The following is an 18,394-nucleotide window of genomic DNA, read 5'->3' on the forward strand; positions in this document are numbered from 1 at the left end:
GGACTGCAGCCTACCAGGCTTCTCCGTCCATGGGATTCTCCAGCCAAGAACACTGGAGTGGGTTGCCATTTCCTTCTCCAATGCATGAAAGTGGAAAGTGAAAGTGAAACCGCTCAGTCATGTCCAACTCTTAGTGACCCCATGGACTGCAGCCCACCAGGCTCCCCCATCCATGGGAACAGTATATAAATACATTACTCTCACTTCTGTATACACAGTATGTACAGACACAGAAAAAAAGTGAAAATATAGACATCAAATTGTTAGCAATGTTACTATTAACATCTTTGAGTGGTAGTTTGGAGAGTAGTTGCATTCGCTAATGTTTTCGAAAATTAAGTATGAATTAATCATCTTTAAAGGGTCTTTTAAAGAACCTTAAAAATAAGGCTAAAATAAAAGAAAAAAATTTAATGAGCTAAATCCATAAATGTTGATCTCAAACTCTCTACATTTAAAAGCCCTGAAAGCACTCTCACACATAAGATAATATATTTGAAAAAACAAGAATAATATATTTGACATTAAAAAAATTTAAAGCTTCAAACATTTTTTAAATCGTGAAATTAAATGATAATCAAAAATTTGAGAAAATTATAAGCAGAATTTTGACGAAAGAGTTAATCATTTTAGGTGTGTAAAAGTGGCTCAATGATAAGGAACCCGCCTGGCAATGCAACAATCAAGGGTTCGATCACTGGGTGGGGAAGATCTCCTGAGAAGGAAATGGCAACCCACTCCAGTTTTCTTGCCTGGACAATCCATGGACAGTGGAGCCTGATGGGCTACAGTCCATCCCTGGGTGGACACGACTTAGTGACTAAACAACAACAAAAAAGCTCTCACAAATCAGTCATAAAAATATCAGCATCCCAATTTAAAAAAAAAAAAAGTGAAAATTAAGAACAGCCCACTTCTAATGCATATGGTGCATTTGTACAGATGTAGGAAGGCACTATTTTCCCTGGGCAGCAGCCAAGGGGAAGCATAGCTGACTCTCAGCCCCAAGGTCTCCTCAACCAGGACACAACAAAACACCCATATGTAGTAAGCAGCCAGGGCAAGAGCAGGAACTTTGGTAAAAGAAGAAATTTAAATGATCAACAAACATCTGAGAAAACGTTTAACCTCATTAATTGTGAGACTGCAATCTAAAACAAAACTGTACCTTTTTTTTGCTTTTCAAGTTGACCAAAAAAAATTATAATTATCATATACTGGTGACAAGATGTGAGAAAGACACACTCAAACACTGTTGGCAGAAAACATAAATGTTTACAACCTATCTACTAGTCATTTTCAAAGTATGAATCAAGAACCTAAAAATGTTTTATCTTTTGTTCTTGTACTCTCGGAAGACTATTCTAAAGTAATAACCAGAGATACAAAGATTTATATACAATCATGATTTATAATAATGAAAAAGCAAAACAACCTAAATATTAAAAAATGAGATGATAAATTTCATCTTTAAGTGATATATAGAAGAATACTTCAGAGACTAATAAAACACCAATAATTATAGCGTTGAGTAGAAAATTCAGAACAGCATGAATGATATAAAAATGGGAGATCATAATTTGTATACTTTTATAATCATATTCATGTGCATGTGGGAGAAGGCAATGGCATCCCACTCCAGTACTCTTGCCTGGAAAATCCCATGGACGGAGAAGCCTGGTAGGCTGCAGTCCATGGGGTCACTAAGAGTCAGATACGACTGAGCGTCTTCACTTTCACTTTTCACTTTCATGCATTGGAGAAGGAAAGGGCAACCCACTCCAGTGTTCTTGCCTGGAGAATCCCATGGACAGAGAAGCCTGGTAGGCTGCAGTCCATGGGGTTGCACAGAGTCAGACACGACTGAAGCGACTTAGCAGCAGCCTCAGCAGCAGCATGTGCATGCACTTGTTAGATACTGCAAGAAAATATATGACGTGTTGCTGTTGTTTAGTCGCTAAGTCGTGTCTGACTCTTGCAACCCCATGGACTGTAGCCTGCCAGGCTTCTCTGACCATGGGATTTCCCAGGCAAGAATAATGGAGTGGGTTGCCATTTCCTTCTCCAAGGGATCTTCCCAATCCAGGAATCAAACCCACAACTCGTCAACCTCAGACTGGCAGGCAGATTCTTTACCACAGAGCTGCTAGGGAATCCCATATGAAGTGTCAGGGCCCAGGAATTATAAGTGGCTTCTCTTCTCTATATCTTTCTCTAGTTTTCAGTTTTTTTTACTTGTGAACTTATATTATCTTCATAATCATAAAAAAAGGCCTCAAGATATGATGCTTTAAAAAGAAAACACACTACAAATACAAAACTGTACCATAAAATAGTTGCAGCAAAAGTCAGCCCGCACCATAGCATTGAAAGCAGTGAGGTAGGCCATTCAGAAATGCTTCAAACAGTGATTTAAAAAATAATCCATCAAATACTAAGTACAATAAAAAAGAAGTCTGAGAACCATAAAAACATTATAATGTCTTCCATATTCCAGGAATATCTAGCACAAAAATAGTAAAATCTGGTTAGTCCTGAAAGCTCAGCATAGCTTGTTCAATTCAGTTCACCTGGCTAACCATGGGTTATGCTGCAAGAGGAAAACTCCCAATTTGCAATTAAATGTGTCCTCGGTATTGACCACACAGGCATTTTATTGTTTAAGAAGGACCAGGAAATCAAAAAGTAGCATGTGTGTGGGTCATTTAAATGAGGAAAAGAGAAGAGAAACAGCTACAACCACTGGTCAATTCAACTTCAGGATACTAGAAATGATAAATGAACTGTGTCCCAAGATTTGTGGGCAAGCTCAACAAGCAAATTTGTGGTTTTGTGTGGCTGAATACAAACCACACCTTTTACGATGTTTACTGAAAACTGAAGATAAACACAGGATAAAAAAGTAGCCTTTCTTTATCTCCCCTCACAAGACCTACAAGGATGTGCACCTTTAGACTTCCAACGTCCAAAGAAGATACGATTTTTGAAAATGTAAGGTATAGTATTTAAGACCTGATGAATTTCTGCAATACGAGAAGAAAAGTACGGGCAAGGGGAAGCCAGGCTGGGGTGGGAGAGAAAGGAACAACTGCATATTTCTCTGTGGAATCCACAACCAAGAAGTATATATCTTAGAGTTCCTGTGTCATAAAACCATGTTGATTCCCACAAGCTAACGTTGCTTAGGTTTTGTTCACAAAGGCAACGTTTCTTAACATTTTTTTTTTAAACCTCACCCTCTCCAACCCCCACTCCCCACCACCACCCCACCACCCCTGCTTTTTTCCTGACACATTTTTGGCAACTTGAGTGATTCTGTGAGGCCACTTTCTCCCTCAAGTTCACCTCGTGTACTTTTTGTTCCCTACTGTGGATGCTCCTTGGACATGTTAAGTAAATAACTTCACATTTGCGACAAAACCACCCTGAAAGACGCCTGCAGGAAATCCAGTGATGCAATCTCTCCACAGCTTAACTAACAGACTCCAGCTCGCGTCTGGCATGATCTATGAACCAGCTTGTAGAAGCAGGTAGATGAGTCACAGGCTGGGCCCTCCAGGGAAAAAGCAAGTCTATGTTATGGAAAAAATAAGTAGCTGTTAAAAAAAAAAATTAATAAAAACTCAACCGTGCCTACATCTACCTTTTGTTTCAAAGGCAGTCATATTCCAGGTTCTCTTTATTCCTGCAAAAGATTAAACACAACTGGACCCACCACCGAGTCGCTCCCAAGAACACGCACTCAGGTGAGGTCTGAGAAGGCCTGGAAGGCAGCCCCGCCTACAGAGAATTTTCTCCAAGGGAAACTGCGCAGGCGCGCAGGCAGCCTACTGAGTAGGTGAAAACGTTTCTCTTCGACTTAGTCACCCTCGACCCCCCCAGCTCCAAGTTACACAGAGGTTGGAAACTCCCACACCTATTTGTGCTGTTTTGAAAAATAGTTGGACTTGATAACTGGGCCAACCCAAAGAGACAGAGTTGTTGAGACCAACCCAAAAGTGTCCAGGTGAGTGAGGCATAGTGCAAAAGACACACGTGGTGTTCCAGCAGTGATGAGTAGAATGGCATGCTTGGATAGGAGGGAGGGAGCGGATGAATTCTACCTGGAACAACTAAGCAAGCTGACTCTCTCTCCCTTTTATTTAGGGTACGTGTGTGCTATTTTTACACATCTGCATGGCCAAATGACTATTCTTTAGAAAGAACCTTTAAATCGTTCTCTTTAATTACAAAAACAGTACAAGCTCACTTCTGCAAACTAGAAAAGTACAGAGAAGCACAAATAAGACACGGAAGTGTCTGTAATTTCTCCATGCAGAGAGCAAACTACTGTTAACCTATTGTGGTTGTATTACTATAGTTTTTTGTTTTCTATCCCTGTAAACATTCTAACATAATACACCATGACATTTTTTTTCCTGTTATTAAATATTTTTCCATAATATGATTTATAATGCTTGCAGAGTTCTCCATCATCTCACTGAACAGTGATTTACCAGAGGATTTAAACCAATCTTCTGTAGCTGGACTCTTAGAGCTTTCCTGATTTTTCAGGAAAATATTTCTTTTTAAATATTTCTACAATTAATATCTTTGATTACTTCTTTAAAATAAAGCCCTAAAACTGAAGTTCAGATGTCAAAAGATAGGCCCATTTCAACCACTTTAACCAAACTGTCTTCCAGAAAGTTTGTAATAATTTATAATCCTCCTAGAAATGTATTTTACTCAAACCCAATTTTGTTAATGTTGGCCCATTTGACAGGGAAACCTCGAGCTTCCCTGTTTTATCATCTGTACTTCTTGGATTATTAATAAACTAAATAGTATTTCATCTGCTTATTAACTACTTGTAGCTTTTGTGAACTGTCTACTCATGGTTAGGGACCATATTTCCATTGTGACATGTGTCCTTTTGAAAAATGCTTTCAAAACTATGTATAAGATAGACATAGTTTTAAAACTAGCCACCAAGATGCCAAAGCAGCTAAAAACCGTGGTCTGCACAAGAAGCATACATGTATTTACAGGGCTTTATAACCTATCAGAAGTCCCCCACCCTGAGAACCTTCCAGGGCCTATAGTCCATTTTGTCTAGGTACCAATACTGGCTTCAGAGAAAACGAACTTCAGAGACTTTTAAATCTTAGAACACAACAGAATACCAGAAAAGGAGATTTTATTCCTGACCTAAACGAATAGTCATTTGTGTGCCCTGGAGTGAAATAATATATTGTCTTATAATCGAGGAGAAACTGCAGGTGCTATTCTTGTCCTTATATTATTTAATACCTCTTCTGAACTCTTATCAAACCACTGGTTTGGCAATCTGGTTGACAATGGGTTTCCCTGAATTATGTCTTATTAAGAGGAGGAGGAATCAGGAAGTTGGGGGGGAGAAGGGGGAGGAGGGGTGAGGGAGGAGGAATATGGGGAGGAGAGGAAAGGGCAGGAAGAGCAAAGAGGAGAATCCTTTGTCCTTTTTGCTGCTGTTTGCAATTTACTAAATTTTATTCAGTGTCCCGTGCATTCCAACATTACCTCTCACTCCACGAGCCTGCGCAGAATACACCACTTCCTGGGCGCTCTCTGGCAAGAGAGTTCTTCGAGAAACTACCAGCGCTTTTTATCTGATTCTCCTGTACCTTTATCTACCAGACCAGTGAGGCTGTTCAGGGATCCACTCGGTAAACCATTGATCTCACAGCCTAGCTGCCCTGCTGAATTCCGCGTGGCCCTCTGAATTTCTCCTGACTGCCAGAAGTCTGTTTGTCATCTTAAACCACCTTTTATTTTGCTAAAATAAAATGATTGAGTGGGGGAGGGCATGGGAACAGAAGCAGGTCCCACTGTGCTGGGTCCTCTCCTATCTTGTTAACATCATCTTTCTGTGAGCTGCCAGCAGCCCAGACCCCTCTGGAAGGGAAAAAATGAAACTCGCAGAATGTTGGAGTAAGTGATTATCCTCAGAGATCATTTAGTTCAACTTCATTTTACAGGTGAAAAATAATGAAAGAAGAACCCTCTGATCTTATGTTAATTATCTTACTGGCAATACAGGAAAGAGGCTAAAGCTACCTTTGTTCCTTGCTTCTTTGAAAAGTTAGATCCAAGAAGTACAGAAAGCAGTTATTTTCTGAGGCTCACTGAACTGAGAACCAAAACCAATGATTTGGGGTGAGTGTGGGAAGGAAAGTGTTCTAGCGGAAACACTGTCGAAATCTTAACCAGGTATTTCCTACAGTCATGTTCATATTTTAAGAAGCAAATAGGCAATGCCTCCCCTGTTCTCAATCTCCCTACCCATAAAAAGCAGTGTATTTTTTAATCAAAACCTCAGATTTTCAATTCATACAACACTGGTGTGCAACACTCAAGAAAGAATTAAGGCATTTTTATCTCCAAACCAAACTTTTGGCTCCAGATCCTACACTTGGGTACTCATAGACCTGGAAGGTTCATCCTAGAAGGTCTGGAAGGTTCACTTATAAGATCTGGAAGGTTCATCCTAGATCTCAGATTCAAGGCGTCAAGTAAGAATCAGTTGCCCGGGAAGACAAACAGCACTTGGTCATCTTCTCCTAGACCCCAGCTCTGCAGGCTGAGCCAAGCAACTCTCTCATCTACTGAAAAAGCCTGAGAAAAGCCTGCAGCTCAATAGCGGCTGAAGCGCAGTTTCTTTCCGTTCCTTTTTTCTTTCTCTCTTTTCTCCATTCTTCTCCCCTTCACTTCAACCTTTCCCCCTTTTCTAAAATCTTGATCTAAACTCAGGAGTCTTAAAAAAAGAGACTCTGGGAGAGGAGGGTTGTTATACATATACATTCAGCGTTGGGAAGAAAGGCGGGCACCAAAATAAAAAGAAGCAACAGGCGAATCTCGCTTTCCTTTTCTGCTCCGGAGGGTATCTGCATTCACACTTGTAAAGGAAGCATTTCCTTGGGAGTGAATGTGAAGTCAGATCACTTTAAAAGTGCACCCCACAAAGTTCACTGCCCTGTTCATTACAAAGTAAAATAAAGGCTCTTTATCGCCACAGGCAGTGATGGTTTTCTGCTGAATGTCCGTTTCAAATACATGGTCAATCTCCATAACCCCGACACATTGTCAAAATGTACATCAAAATCCGCTGAAATGCACCAGCTTTTTTAGTGCCTTCCAAAGCACTCAAAAAATGTTTGTTTGGTGGGTATTTTAAGTAACAAATCAAAATATGCTGTTTTTAAAAATATTACTTTAATCCCGTTATTCCCCAGAATACATCAAGCTAAAACAGTTAATTCTCTTCCCAATATAAACGGGGGTGGGATGTGGGGGTAAATCCCCAAGGTAGTACTTTCTGTTTCTATCCAACCTGCCCCTTTATAGTCCAGTCCTTTTTACCATAGACCATTAAAAGACATGGCACAAAATGTAATTTTCTGGTGATGGATGAATATAGGATGGATGGATGGACGGATAAATAAATAAAATGGAACCAAGGACTACTTTAGTGGATGGAAATACACAGGGCACATGGAGGGTAGAATGAACCTCAATTTTGGAGGCCTAAATTTGAAGACTTGTGAAGCTGTCTGAGGGACTCCTAGGTATATGTTGTTGTTACTAAGCAACCCACTCATCCTCGTGGCCCGAAGCAGAAATTCCTATTCAGCCTGTTGCTGCTCGCTAAGGAATTTTTCCTGGACACGTTTGCCAAACCAATCACTACCCTATTTCAGCTTAGACCTAATGTTTTTATAATTGAGCAGGAATCCTTGAATACCTTTTGAAAAGGAAGAGTGTACACACCCCAAAGTGAATGGCAGGGATCATGAGTGAGGACTCTAGGGCAAGGCTTGCCTTAAACTAAGAAGAAGTTAAAAGTAAACATTTCCCAAGGTTAAACTCAGTTGACTTGAACTAGATAGGGTGGCATCATCTACAGCCATCATCTTAACTCTTGGCTCAGGTAACAGGGATGGTCTGCTGATGGTTACAAGGCTAAAAGAACACATCAAAGTTCACTGACTAAAGGAACGTCTAAAATCAGATTCATATTTATCTCTCTGCACAGAAGATATGCGTGTGTAAATTCCTATCAAGTAATATAGAAGGAAAAAAAAAATCAGGAAAGTGGCATCAGGAGATAGACCAAGAAGCGAAGGAAGGGAGAGAAGGAGGGAAAAATGGGGGAAAAAATACTGTGTCAGACTCAGGATGAAATAAGAGGGAAAATACTATTTAACCAAATTGTTTTTTTTTTAACCTGAAATGTATGCCTAGTTGTATCAAAGTCACAGAGAGGAACCAAAGCATTTGTTTGAGTTACCTAAGACTTTTTAACAACCAGTTTTAATAACCTAACATCAAAATAATAATCTTGTTTAAAGTATCTATAGATTTTAAACAAATACTTCGTGGGGTTCTTTGATCGTGTTTTTGCATAAATGTTTCTATGTATGTTTGACTTACTTGGCTATATGTCTAAATTCTCTTTTTGATTTTGCAGAATATAGTACAAACTGCTAGATACAGCTCTTCAGCACTGCTCTAGCACTGACTTTTAATCCTCCTTTAAATCAGATGGCACTGGGTGCATTTGAGTGACCTAGTCTCTGCAGTCAGTTTAAAATAGGATCTAATTACAGATCAACAGAGGGCCTAGTGCCATCTTATCAAGGTAATACTTAAAGCTACCATCTTAAAGAAGCCTACTTAAATACTTAAAGCAGCCCTAGAAATGAAACTGCAACCACCATCCCATTAAATATTTCACCAAGGACCAACATCAGATCATACAGATCAGAACTTGTTATCTTTGACTTTGTGCTATAAAACAGAACCTAATTTTAACGAAATAACTGTGCCCAGAAAAATGAACACCAATTTTATGCTGTAATGTGAAACTATGGAAGAATGAGGTTGGCCTTCTAACTCCAACTCAGCTCCCTAGTGAGTGAGATCCAGCCTATAATCTGAGCTTGACCTTTTAGCTCTGGGCCTGGCAGAAGCCCCCGTGGGGTGACATCACTCCAAATAAGGTGTTTAGCAGATCTGGAAATGTATGACCTGTCAAAAGGGTCCCATTCTTCCAGAAGGGACAGTTCAGCAAAACAATGAAAGTAAATGACATTGAGAGAAGGCCTAAGAACTCTTAACGAAGAACTCTTAGAAAAGAGAAAGAAAGAGAAGTCAGTCAGTCATGTCCAACTCTGCGACCCCATGGACTGTAGCCTACACAGGCTCCTCTGGCCATGCGATTTTCCAGGCAAGAATACTGGAGTGGGTTGCCATTTCCTTCTCCAAAAAACTCTTAAACCCAAGTTAAAATGTTAGAAGCTAATCATTTAGAAGCAGTAATACTGAAGGTAAAACAAAGCCCACAGACTTCATTTCACATAAGCAAATATACACCTGAAAAGTTGCTTGTGAATTGAATTTATTATTCACTTAAAGCATTAGTTTGTTAAATAATCCAATGTAGATGCCCTGGCCCCTCTCCCCACAGCTCTGGGGTGGGGCACATGGAATGTAGTTTTACCAAGTGCCTCAGGTGATATTTTTGTAATCAGATGAGTTTGCAGTGATTTAAAGAATTCCTACGGACATTCCTATTACTAAGCACATACATGATTATCTTCAACCTTTTTTCCCCAATCAATCTAGACTTTCGTATTATTGTCTGCTGCTGCTGCTGCTGTAGCTAAGTCGCTTCAGTCGTGTCCGACTCTGTGCGACCCCATAGACGGCAGCCCACCAGGCTCCCCCATCCCCGGGATTCTCCAGGCAAGAACACTGGAGTGGGTTGCCATTTCCTTCTCCAATGCAGAACAGTGAAAAGTGAAAGTGAAGTCACTCAGTCGTGTCCGACTCTTAGCGACCCCATGGACTGCAGCCTACCAGGCTCCTCCGTCCATGGGATTTTCCAGGCAAGAGTACTGGAGTGGGGTGCCATTGCCTTCTCCGTGTATTATTGTCTAGCAGTTCCTTATTTTTCAGGTAGGTTAATTTTGCCTGTATATTGGTTTATTTCACTGAAGATGCAAAACTAAGGAAAGCACACTGTTTTCAGTGTCTCACTTCAGAACACAGTGGACCAGTCTGTTTTCTGACAGATGCAGGTTTGCAGAAATTGAATGATGGCAAGAGAAAGGGTAAGCCTTATTTTGCTGGAGGTTAATTTAGGGTTGAGACTCCTCTATAGCACAGATGGTAAAGAATCTGCCTGCAATGCAGGAGACCAGGGTTCAGTCCATGGCTCAGGAAGATTCCCTTGAGAAGGAAATGGCAATCCACTCCAGTACTCTTGCCTGGAGAATCCCACGGACAGAGGAGCCTGGCAGGCTACAGTCCAGAGGGTCACAAAGAGTTGGACACAAGTAAATGACTAACACACATACACAATTTAGGGTTGAGATAGCCAGGAAGAGTGGCAGCTTAAAATAAGAGGTTTAGACAGGAATGTCAGAGCAATACCATGCAGGTCCCTCTCCTTCAGTTCTAATTCCCCGGGGTCATCCAGAATGTGTACATTTTTTTCATCCCTAAATTAAGACATATGCAGGATTTAATCCATTGCAGGGAAGATGAACACCGGACTCTAGCCATTAAACTAGTGATATCTGAGGAAAGAAACAAGACTGACGCTATTGGCTAATTCTTTATTTACTACCCTCTTGACTTGACATTTATAAGTATAATGTTGTCTGGTTTTGAGTGTACAAGTGTCTGGACTATTAAGTAGGGAGTTGATTATGTTAGTTTACTTAATGGGACCGCTGTCTGTCTACATCTCTGATTCACCCACACTGGGCTCCTTTCTGATCCTAGAATATGCTAAGCACTCTCCTACCTCATGGCCTTTGCACTTACTCTCCCATCTGCCTATAACACTCTTATCCCAAGTATCTTCAGTGCTTGAGCCCTCACTTCAGCCATCTGATCAAAAGTCATCTCATCAGAAAGGCCATCCCTGACCACCTTATGTAACATAATTCCCATTATTTGCAATCCCTTTAGCCTGCTTTGCTTTCCTTTGTAGCATTAATCATCATCTAAATTGTTATATATTTACTTCTTTATAGATTTCCTCTGTTTCCTGGCACTACAATGCTAGCACCATGATGGCAGGGAGTTTGTTCTATTTGCTAATGAATCTCAATGCCAGGATCAATGGCATTGTTCAGTATATAGTGGCACTCAAGATATATTTTTTGAATAAATGAATGGGTATTTTTAGTGCTTTGAGGAAGATATGGTTAACTTGGTGTTTGTGATTTTAAAAGATATTTTAGGGAATTCCCTCGAAATGCAGTGATTAGGACTCTGCATTGTCACTGCCCTTGCCCAGGTTCTATCCCTAGTCAGGGAACTAAGATCCTGCAAGCCCTGTGGCATGGTCAAAAAAAAAAGTCTATAGCCAAATAGAAACATATACATTTATAAAACCAAACAGTCAGTCAGTCAGTCAGTTCAGTCGCTCAGTCGTGTCCGACTCTTTGCAACCCCATGAATCACAGCACACCAGGCCTCCCCGTCCATCACCAACTCCTGGAGTTCACTCAGACTCATGTCCATCGAGTCAGTGATGCCATCCAGCCATCTCATCCTCTGTCGTCCCCTTCTCCTCCTGCCCCCAATCCCTCCCAGCATCAGAGTCTTTTCCGATGAGTCAACTCTTCGAATGAGGTGGCCAAGTACTGGAGTTTCAGCTTTAGCATCATTCCTTCCAAAGAAATCCCAGGGTTGATCTCCTTCAGAACGGACTGGTTGGATCTCCTTGCAGTCCAAGGGACTCTCAAGAGTCTTCTCCAACATCACAGTTCAAAAGCATCAATTCTTTGGCGCTCAGCTTTCTTCACAGTCCAACTCTCACATCCATACATGACCACTGGAAAAACCATAGCCTTGACTAGACAGATCTTTGTTGGCAAAGTAATGTCTCTGCTTTTCAATATGCTATCTAGGTAGAAAGATTAATTAAAATGTTTCACCCCATTAATTGAAAGATTACCCACCCACATAAGGCATCTATAAATTTGTTTATTTTTCTTTATAGAATTATGGCTGGACTCCCTAGATAAAATGCACCAAATGACTGAAGGTAATTGCCCTAAGGCTAAAGTAGGGTGGGTAGAGAAAAGGGGGACTTTTATAATATCTGTTCAAGTCTCATCTTCTGCTGGATTGTGAAAGTCCCTTGAGGACATAGCCCACATTATGTATCTTTTTATTCTCCTATATACTTATCTGAATGTGTTGCAAATGGTAAGTAATCAGAAAACACATATAGGTAATGAAAAACACCTGTGGGTTTCAAATAAATCATATATATTCTGAATATTTTGGCAGTAATATAAGAGTTTCTAAATCCATCACTCTGCTGCTAGAACATACATGCTTGTTGACAAAGACCATAAATCGTCATAAAATGTTAGAAAGGGGGAGTAGAAAAATTTTAAATATGTACAAACTGTCCTAAAAATACTTTGTTTTAAATAGCGATAGCATCAACATTGCAGAACATAAAAAGTAGATCGTTTGCATCTGAAAAGTTCACAGCTATAAAAAAGATGATGCTACTTCAGTCCAGACTTGCTGACTGGAATTATCTTCCTGTGCTATCCAAAAGCTTACCTACTCTTTGATGGGTTTATAGAAAGGAAAAAAAAATCCTGTGTGTATTCTTTTAGGTTAGTTCCAGAAAATACAGACAGGCCTCCTACACAGATTTACCATGAAGCTGATCAAGTTCAAGCTTCAGGATCCCCATTTATTCTGGCAGGAAACGCCAGAAAACAGGCTCATGTGTGTGGGTTTTGTTTTTTTTTTTTCTTTTGAGATCTCACCCCTACTCCACCTAACACACACAATTGCATAAGCTTCAAGCTCATAAAAACCTGGACCCATCCTGACAGCCCTCCATTAGAATATTAACATTAAGAAAACCAGGCTAGAATCTGCAAAAACGATCCAAAAGTCATTTTTTAATGTCAAGCATTTCTCCATAGTCCCAGCAAAGAGAGGCGAATGGGGTTCAACAATCTCTTTGGGGTATTGTTAGTATTTCTTTTCCCCGGAAACAAAATGAAGTCTTGGAAACCATGACTAGATTAAAGTTACTTTCATTAAATATAAGTATACATAACCCTAGTTTTATCCATAGAAATATGGTAATGTATCACAGTGAACTAGATTGCTAGTGTTCTGAACTTATTATTTCTTCAAATTTATTTTTAATTGACATATAATTCACAGTCAATATGGTATTAGTTGCAAGCACACAACACAGTGATTTGATGTCTATATACTGCACACTCAGTGGCTAAGTTGTATCTTTGCCACTCCATGGGCTGTGGAGCCTACCCATCAGGCTCCTCTGTCCATAGAATTTTACAGGCAAGAAAATTGAAGCGGGTTGCCATTTCCTGCTTCAGAAGGTCTTCCCTACCTAGGGATTGAACCCATGTCTCCTGAGTCTCTTGCATTGGCACCCGGACTCTACCACTGAGCCACCTGGGAAGCCTGTGGACATTATCCGCACAATAAATGCAGTTACTGTTCCTCACCAAAGTTAACACAACGTTATTGACTATATTAGAACTTATCTTCAATACTAAATAAATTATCTTCATTGGTGCTAAGTACAACCGGCTAAAATATAAGCCCATCTGATTTCACCCTAAATTCGAGTCCCGTTGTATCACAAAACGAAGGGGTGCGACCAACGTTATATGATTTAATTAAGGAATTACAGTAAGTCTTATTCACTAGATTTGCGACCATTTTTGACAAGATGAAAACAAACCAAAAAAAAAAAAAAAACAACAACCAACCCTGCTGCCATCTCGGCTTTTGGTTACTGAAGTTTTCAAACTCGGAGTAGTGAGTTCTTAAAGGTTAGAGAGAATTTAGGGGGAAGAAACAAGGATACACTCAATCACTTTCCCAGTCCTACCCTTCTCCCGCCCTCTTCTCGTCGTTTGCAACCAGGTCCATCCCTCAGGTGTATATAGTCGCAGCAGCTAATTTTTCACTAATGAGTAAAGTGGTACTAATACCTAATTTTGTTAAAATATGCTAGCCTGTGATGTTAACTACGCCTACCCTACCCGGGGCTTAACTTTAGGGACAGTCCCCTCCATCCCTCGATAGGTCCGCGGGGCATTCGCGCTCCCCCGCCTCAAGGTCCCTCAATCCGAGAAGGTCCAGGGCCACCTGGCCAGGAGAGGCGCCCTGAGAAAGGTCTCCTTGGGGTGGCCACAGCGCCGAGATCAAGCTACCGGGCAAGGCGGGAAGGTGGCCCCTACGCACTCCAATAGGACGCAGCCCGTTCCCAGCCGGGGACGCGCCCGACAGGAGGGGGAAGGGAGTGTCGCCACCGAATCCCAGGGAAGGCCGCGGGACCCACCTCCGGCTCCCCCTCGCTCCCGCCCTCGGCCCCACCTCCCCCAGCCTGCACAAAGCCGGCCCGGAGGCGGGGGCCAGGCCTGCTGGGAGGCCGCCCGGACGAGACTGGACCGGGGCCCGGCGCCCCGCGGCTCCCGCCGCCGTGCCCCGGCGCGTCTCCTGTTCCAGTCCCGGACGGGGCGGACGCGCCCCCCGGCTGGCCTTAGGAGGCGCGGGAAGCCGGGCTCCCCGCCTTTTCAGGCGACATTCCCCCGGGGAGGCCAGGCGCACTCGCGCCGTCCCGCTAGCCACGCCCGAGGTGGCGGGCTCCAGCGCGCGGCGCCCGGGCCGTCGGGGCGGCGGAGGCCGGCCGGACGCTGGGGTGACTCCCTAAGTCGCACGCGCCCCTTCGCGCCCAACCGTGGCACAAACTCTGGCCTCAAATCGATCCCCCTCATTTCCGAAAGGCCCCCGTCCTCTGGCACCTGCGTAAGGTGACCAAACAATGCGGGGGCGGGCAGGAGGGGCGGGGAGGCCCGGGGACGGGGGTGGGTTCGGCGCCTCTGGCCCCCGAGACCCCGGCCGGCCGGCGCCTGGCCTCCCGTCGGGGGCGCACACACGCACATCGTCCGGCCCGGTGCGGGAAGATGGCCGTTTCTGCTTTCAGGATAAAGGCTCTTTGTTGCTCTCACACAAAAGCCGCCAAGACCCGCTTTTCCAGCAGGCCCTTTGGGCAAATCGAAGGAACGCAGCTGAATTTTCCAAATGGCCCTCGGAGCCCGAAGCGGTGGGAGCAACTAAAAGAGAGGGGGAATAAGAGGCCTCCCGCCCTCTTCTACCGAAACCTCTGCCAATATCCAAGGATTCGTCCTGGGAGACCGGGGCTGAGATCATTCGTAAAGGGAGGAAGGAAAGAGGAAAACCTACTTTTACTATCAAGGCCCAAAGGGGATATTAAACATTCACATTCTTTCAGGGTTTCTCCCCTTAACCAGGGTAGAAACATAATCTGGAAAAGTCTGGATACACCAAAAAGAAAAAGAAAGAAAAAAAAAAAAACCAACAATAGCAACTTAAAAAAAAAAAAAACAACAAACCAGTTGCCATCAGCCCAAAGTGGTAGTAGCAGCAGCCGGCGCGTGTGATCCACTTACTTGTCCGACTCTTGTGACATGTTTGATCCAATGAACTCGCTCCCCTTTTCCTGGAGCCTCAGCCTCTGGTGAAACTGGACTTTCAAGTCTGTGCAGGTGAAGGTGTGTGAGAGCGCCCGAGATGGCAGAACAAGAGCTACAGGTAATTCTGCTTTTCCGTCCCCCCTCACCACTCTCGCTCGCTCGCCCGCTCGCGCCCTCACCTAGCCGGAAAGGTGGGATAAGGGGGGGGCCCCCTCACATGGGGCCCGAGCTCGGAGGCGGCCGGGCGGCGCGGAGTCCCTCCCGAATCGTGGCAATGGGCAGCCACAGAGCAGAAAGTGGCGGACTTGGGCGGCCACAGGTAACTTTCTCGCAAGGAGCTGAATTCTTTCACTAAAGGGTACGAGCCCGAGGGACGAGCTGCGCGGTGATTGGCTGCGGGGCTCCCTCAGGTGAGCTGCCATTGGCAGAGGCGCGCTCAGGTAAGGCCCTTCTCCAAGTGCAGGTAACTCACTCCGAAGTTTACCTGAGTGGAGCGGCGGCACGCTTGCAGCCCAGCGGCGAGCCGTGGGAGCTGAGGGTCGGTGCTTGGAGCAGACTTCGTGCTACGTTTCCCTTCTTCCCGGGGACCGGCCTGGGGTGAGGGGTTGGGGGACTTTGAAGGAGAGAAGTTAACCAGGAAAAAAAAACAACAACACCTGCAACCACTAGGCATTGTGGGTCGAACGGAAGGACTAAGGAGAGCTGAACTCAGGTGTCCCAAGCCAACCGGAATCAAATGCGCAGCACAACCACGAGGCTTTTAATACCCGCATTAAGAGGACAGTGTTGGACGGTGTCAGAAGAATACGGGACTGAAGTTTACGTTGTGCTCCGAGGGGGCGAAAAGCGCAAAGATCGCCAAGTCTGTTACGTAATTGCATTTTTAACATTCTTATCCACAACAAACAACATGTCATGTCCCAATGTGTAAAAGATACGGTAGAGGGCTAGACTTATAAATAGATAAGCAGACACGACTTAGCGACTGAACAGCAGCAGCAGCATCCTTTCTTGACCTCGGCGGGTAGGGAGTGGCTGATTTTGATGGGATGAAGAAATTTGGTTGAACAGACACTCAAAGGGCTCAAGCGCACCTCTTCCATCTCAATTCTGCAGCCCAGGATTGCAGAGCTGCAAACGACTGAATCCCTTCCATAAACCTATTGTCATTTGACGTTTCCAGGCAGGCATCAACATTTACATTGTAATTCAATAGAAGCAGCAGCTACAAAGGTGCTTTATCCTTCCAGCTTAACATGGTTGCTACGGAAACAATTCAGGATGAAACTGACTTTTTGCAGTTTTGTTGCCCCTGGTTGAGAGCAGCGAATTTGCAAAACTGTAATTTATAACCAATTCTTCCAATGAGTACTTGTGTAAATTCTGACAGTAATCTAGCCCATGCATATTAATTGTAGAAATAAAGAGGGCATGAAAATTTTATCATAATTTATTTCGAGTTATTACTACGTTGGCAGAGATGAAACAACTCCCATTTTAATCTGTATGGATCATATATTTCCTGCACATGACATTATGAGGCAAGATTTGGCAGCTCCATGTTTCATTCTCAACAAATGAATTTCAGGATTTTTTTCTTTTTAAATACAATATAAGCATGCACACTATCATTTTTAAGATAATACAATACTTTAAGGTAATGCAATACCTACTTTCATGTACCTTCTTAACCTCCTGTCTAGAGGCTACCAAATTCCACTTTTAGCTGTCTATTCTGTCATTACCTTCCTATTTCTAGTAATTTACGCAGCTATCCCTTGATTTATCAATTTTGATAACAGGTGCTTTGACCACCTGTTGCCTTAGATAAGGACTTAGCTCTTTCAAACCCTGTCCAGTTTCATCTTCCACCATTCTTCCAATGTATCTCTTTCACAGCTTAGGCACAGCAAATAGTCAGTGAGTGTGCAAATACTAGTCACAACAGAACCACCTACTGTACTACGCTTGTTTTCTTATTTTTAAAACAAATTTTTATCTATTTACTTAGTTTGTGATGTTTCCAATCTGATATTTTTTTTCTACAACATGTCTATCAAATGACTGTCACATTTATTTTTCAAATGATCAGTCAATCCTACCCCCTACACCCCCAAACATCCCTCCGAAAGTCCACTGCCCTTTTGTTCCAATGGAGATGAGTTCCTCTTTGGACCTGCTACTCAGTTGTCATCTTGGGACAATCCGTCATCTCCAGAGTAAGAGCCCCATTTCTCTGTCCTGTGACTTTTTGCTTGGTTTGCTGCTTTATTTTTTCCATGGCATATGTTCCAGTAGTAGCCCAAGAATGGGTTCAGAAGGTAAAACTTATTCAACTTTCTTTTTTTTCCCCAATTCTTTCTTTTGAAGGAGTTTGACCAAGTGTCGAATTCTAAGTTGAAATTTTTCATTCATAAGTTCATAAAAATTTCTCTTTTATCTTCTAGCAGCCAGTGTTGCCACTGAGAATTCTGACGCCATCCTGATTCCCGTTCCTTTGTGACCTAGAATTTTTCTTCCTAAAAACTCATAGAATAATCTCTTTATCTCTGATATTCTGAGATTTCATAATTATGTGCCTTGGTTACCTAATATTCTGAAATGTCAGTATGTTGGAGGCTTTCATCAAATGTTTGCAAACCTTTGACTGTCGCTTCATACTTAAGAATGAGATCTTAAAACCCCTCTGGAAACTAGACATAGGGGTGGGAGGAAGGGTTCTTGCTCATTGATGGGCTTGCCGTGTGGTGATCGTGTTCAAAGTTCATCTTTCCTTAGGAAGATTCCCAAATATCAGAAACGAGATGTCTTTTCTTATGGGCTCTTCAGCATCTCAAGAGAAATATCTG

At 42.7% G+C, this 18,394-nt stretch overlaps 1 protein-coding gene and 1 long non-coding RNA gene across 3 annotated transcripts in view; one reads left to right on the forward strand and one right to left on the reverse strand.

The window, feature by feature from the left end:
* Nucleotides 1–16,987, reverse strand: part of GRHL2 (grainyhead like transcription factor 2) — a 172,675-nt gene extending 155,688 nt beyond the window's left edge. For both annotated transcript variants that reach the window (XM_027561417.1, XM_027561416.1), the window contains exon 1: nt 15,522–16,987. In XM_027561417.1, coding sequence (XP_027417218.1) covers nt 15,522–15,541 — 20 coding nt within the window. In that variant the 5' untranslated portion in view covers nt 15,542–16,987. The remainder of the gene's footprint in view (nt 1–15,521) is intronic.
* Nucleotides 15,583–18,394, forward strand: part of LOC113904366 — a 41,845-nt gene continuing 39,033 nt past the window's right edge. The window contains exon 1 of the long non-coding RNA XR_003514496.1: nt 15,583–15,663. This is a non-coding gene — a long non-coding RNA (uncharacterized LOC113904366). The remainder of the gene's footprint in view (nt 15,664–18,394) is intronic.

The sequence above is a fragment of the Bos indicus x Bos taurus genome, chromosome 14 (genome assembly GCF_003369695.1).
Source record: "Bos indicus x Bos taurus breed Angus x Brahman F1 hybrid chromosome 14, Bos_hybrid_MaternalHap_v2.0, whole genome shotgun sequence".
In the NCBI taxonomy this organism is placed as follows: Eukaryota; Metazoa; Chordata; class Mammalia; order Artiodactyla; family Bovidae; genus Bos; species Bos indicus x Bos taurus.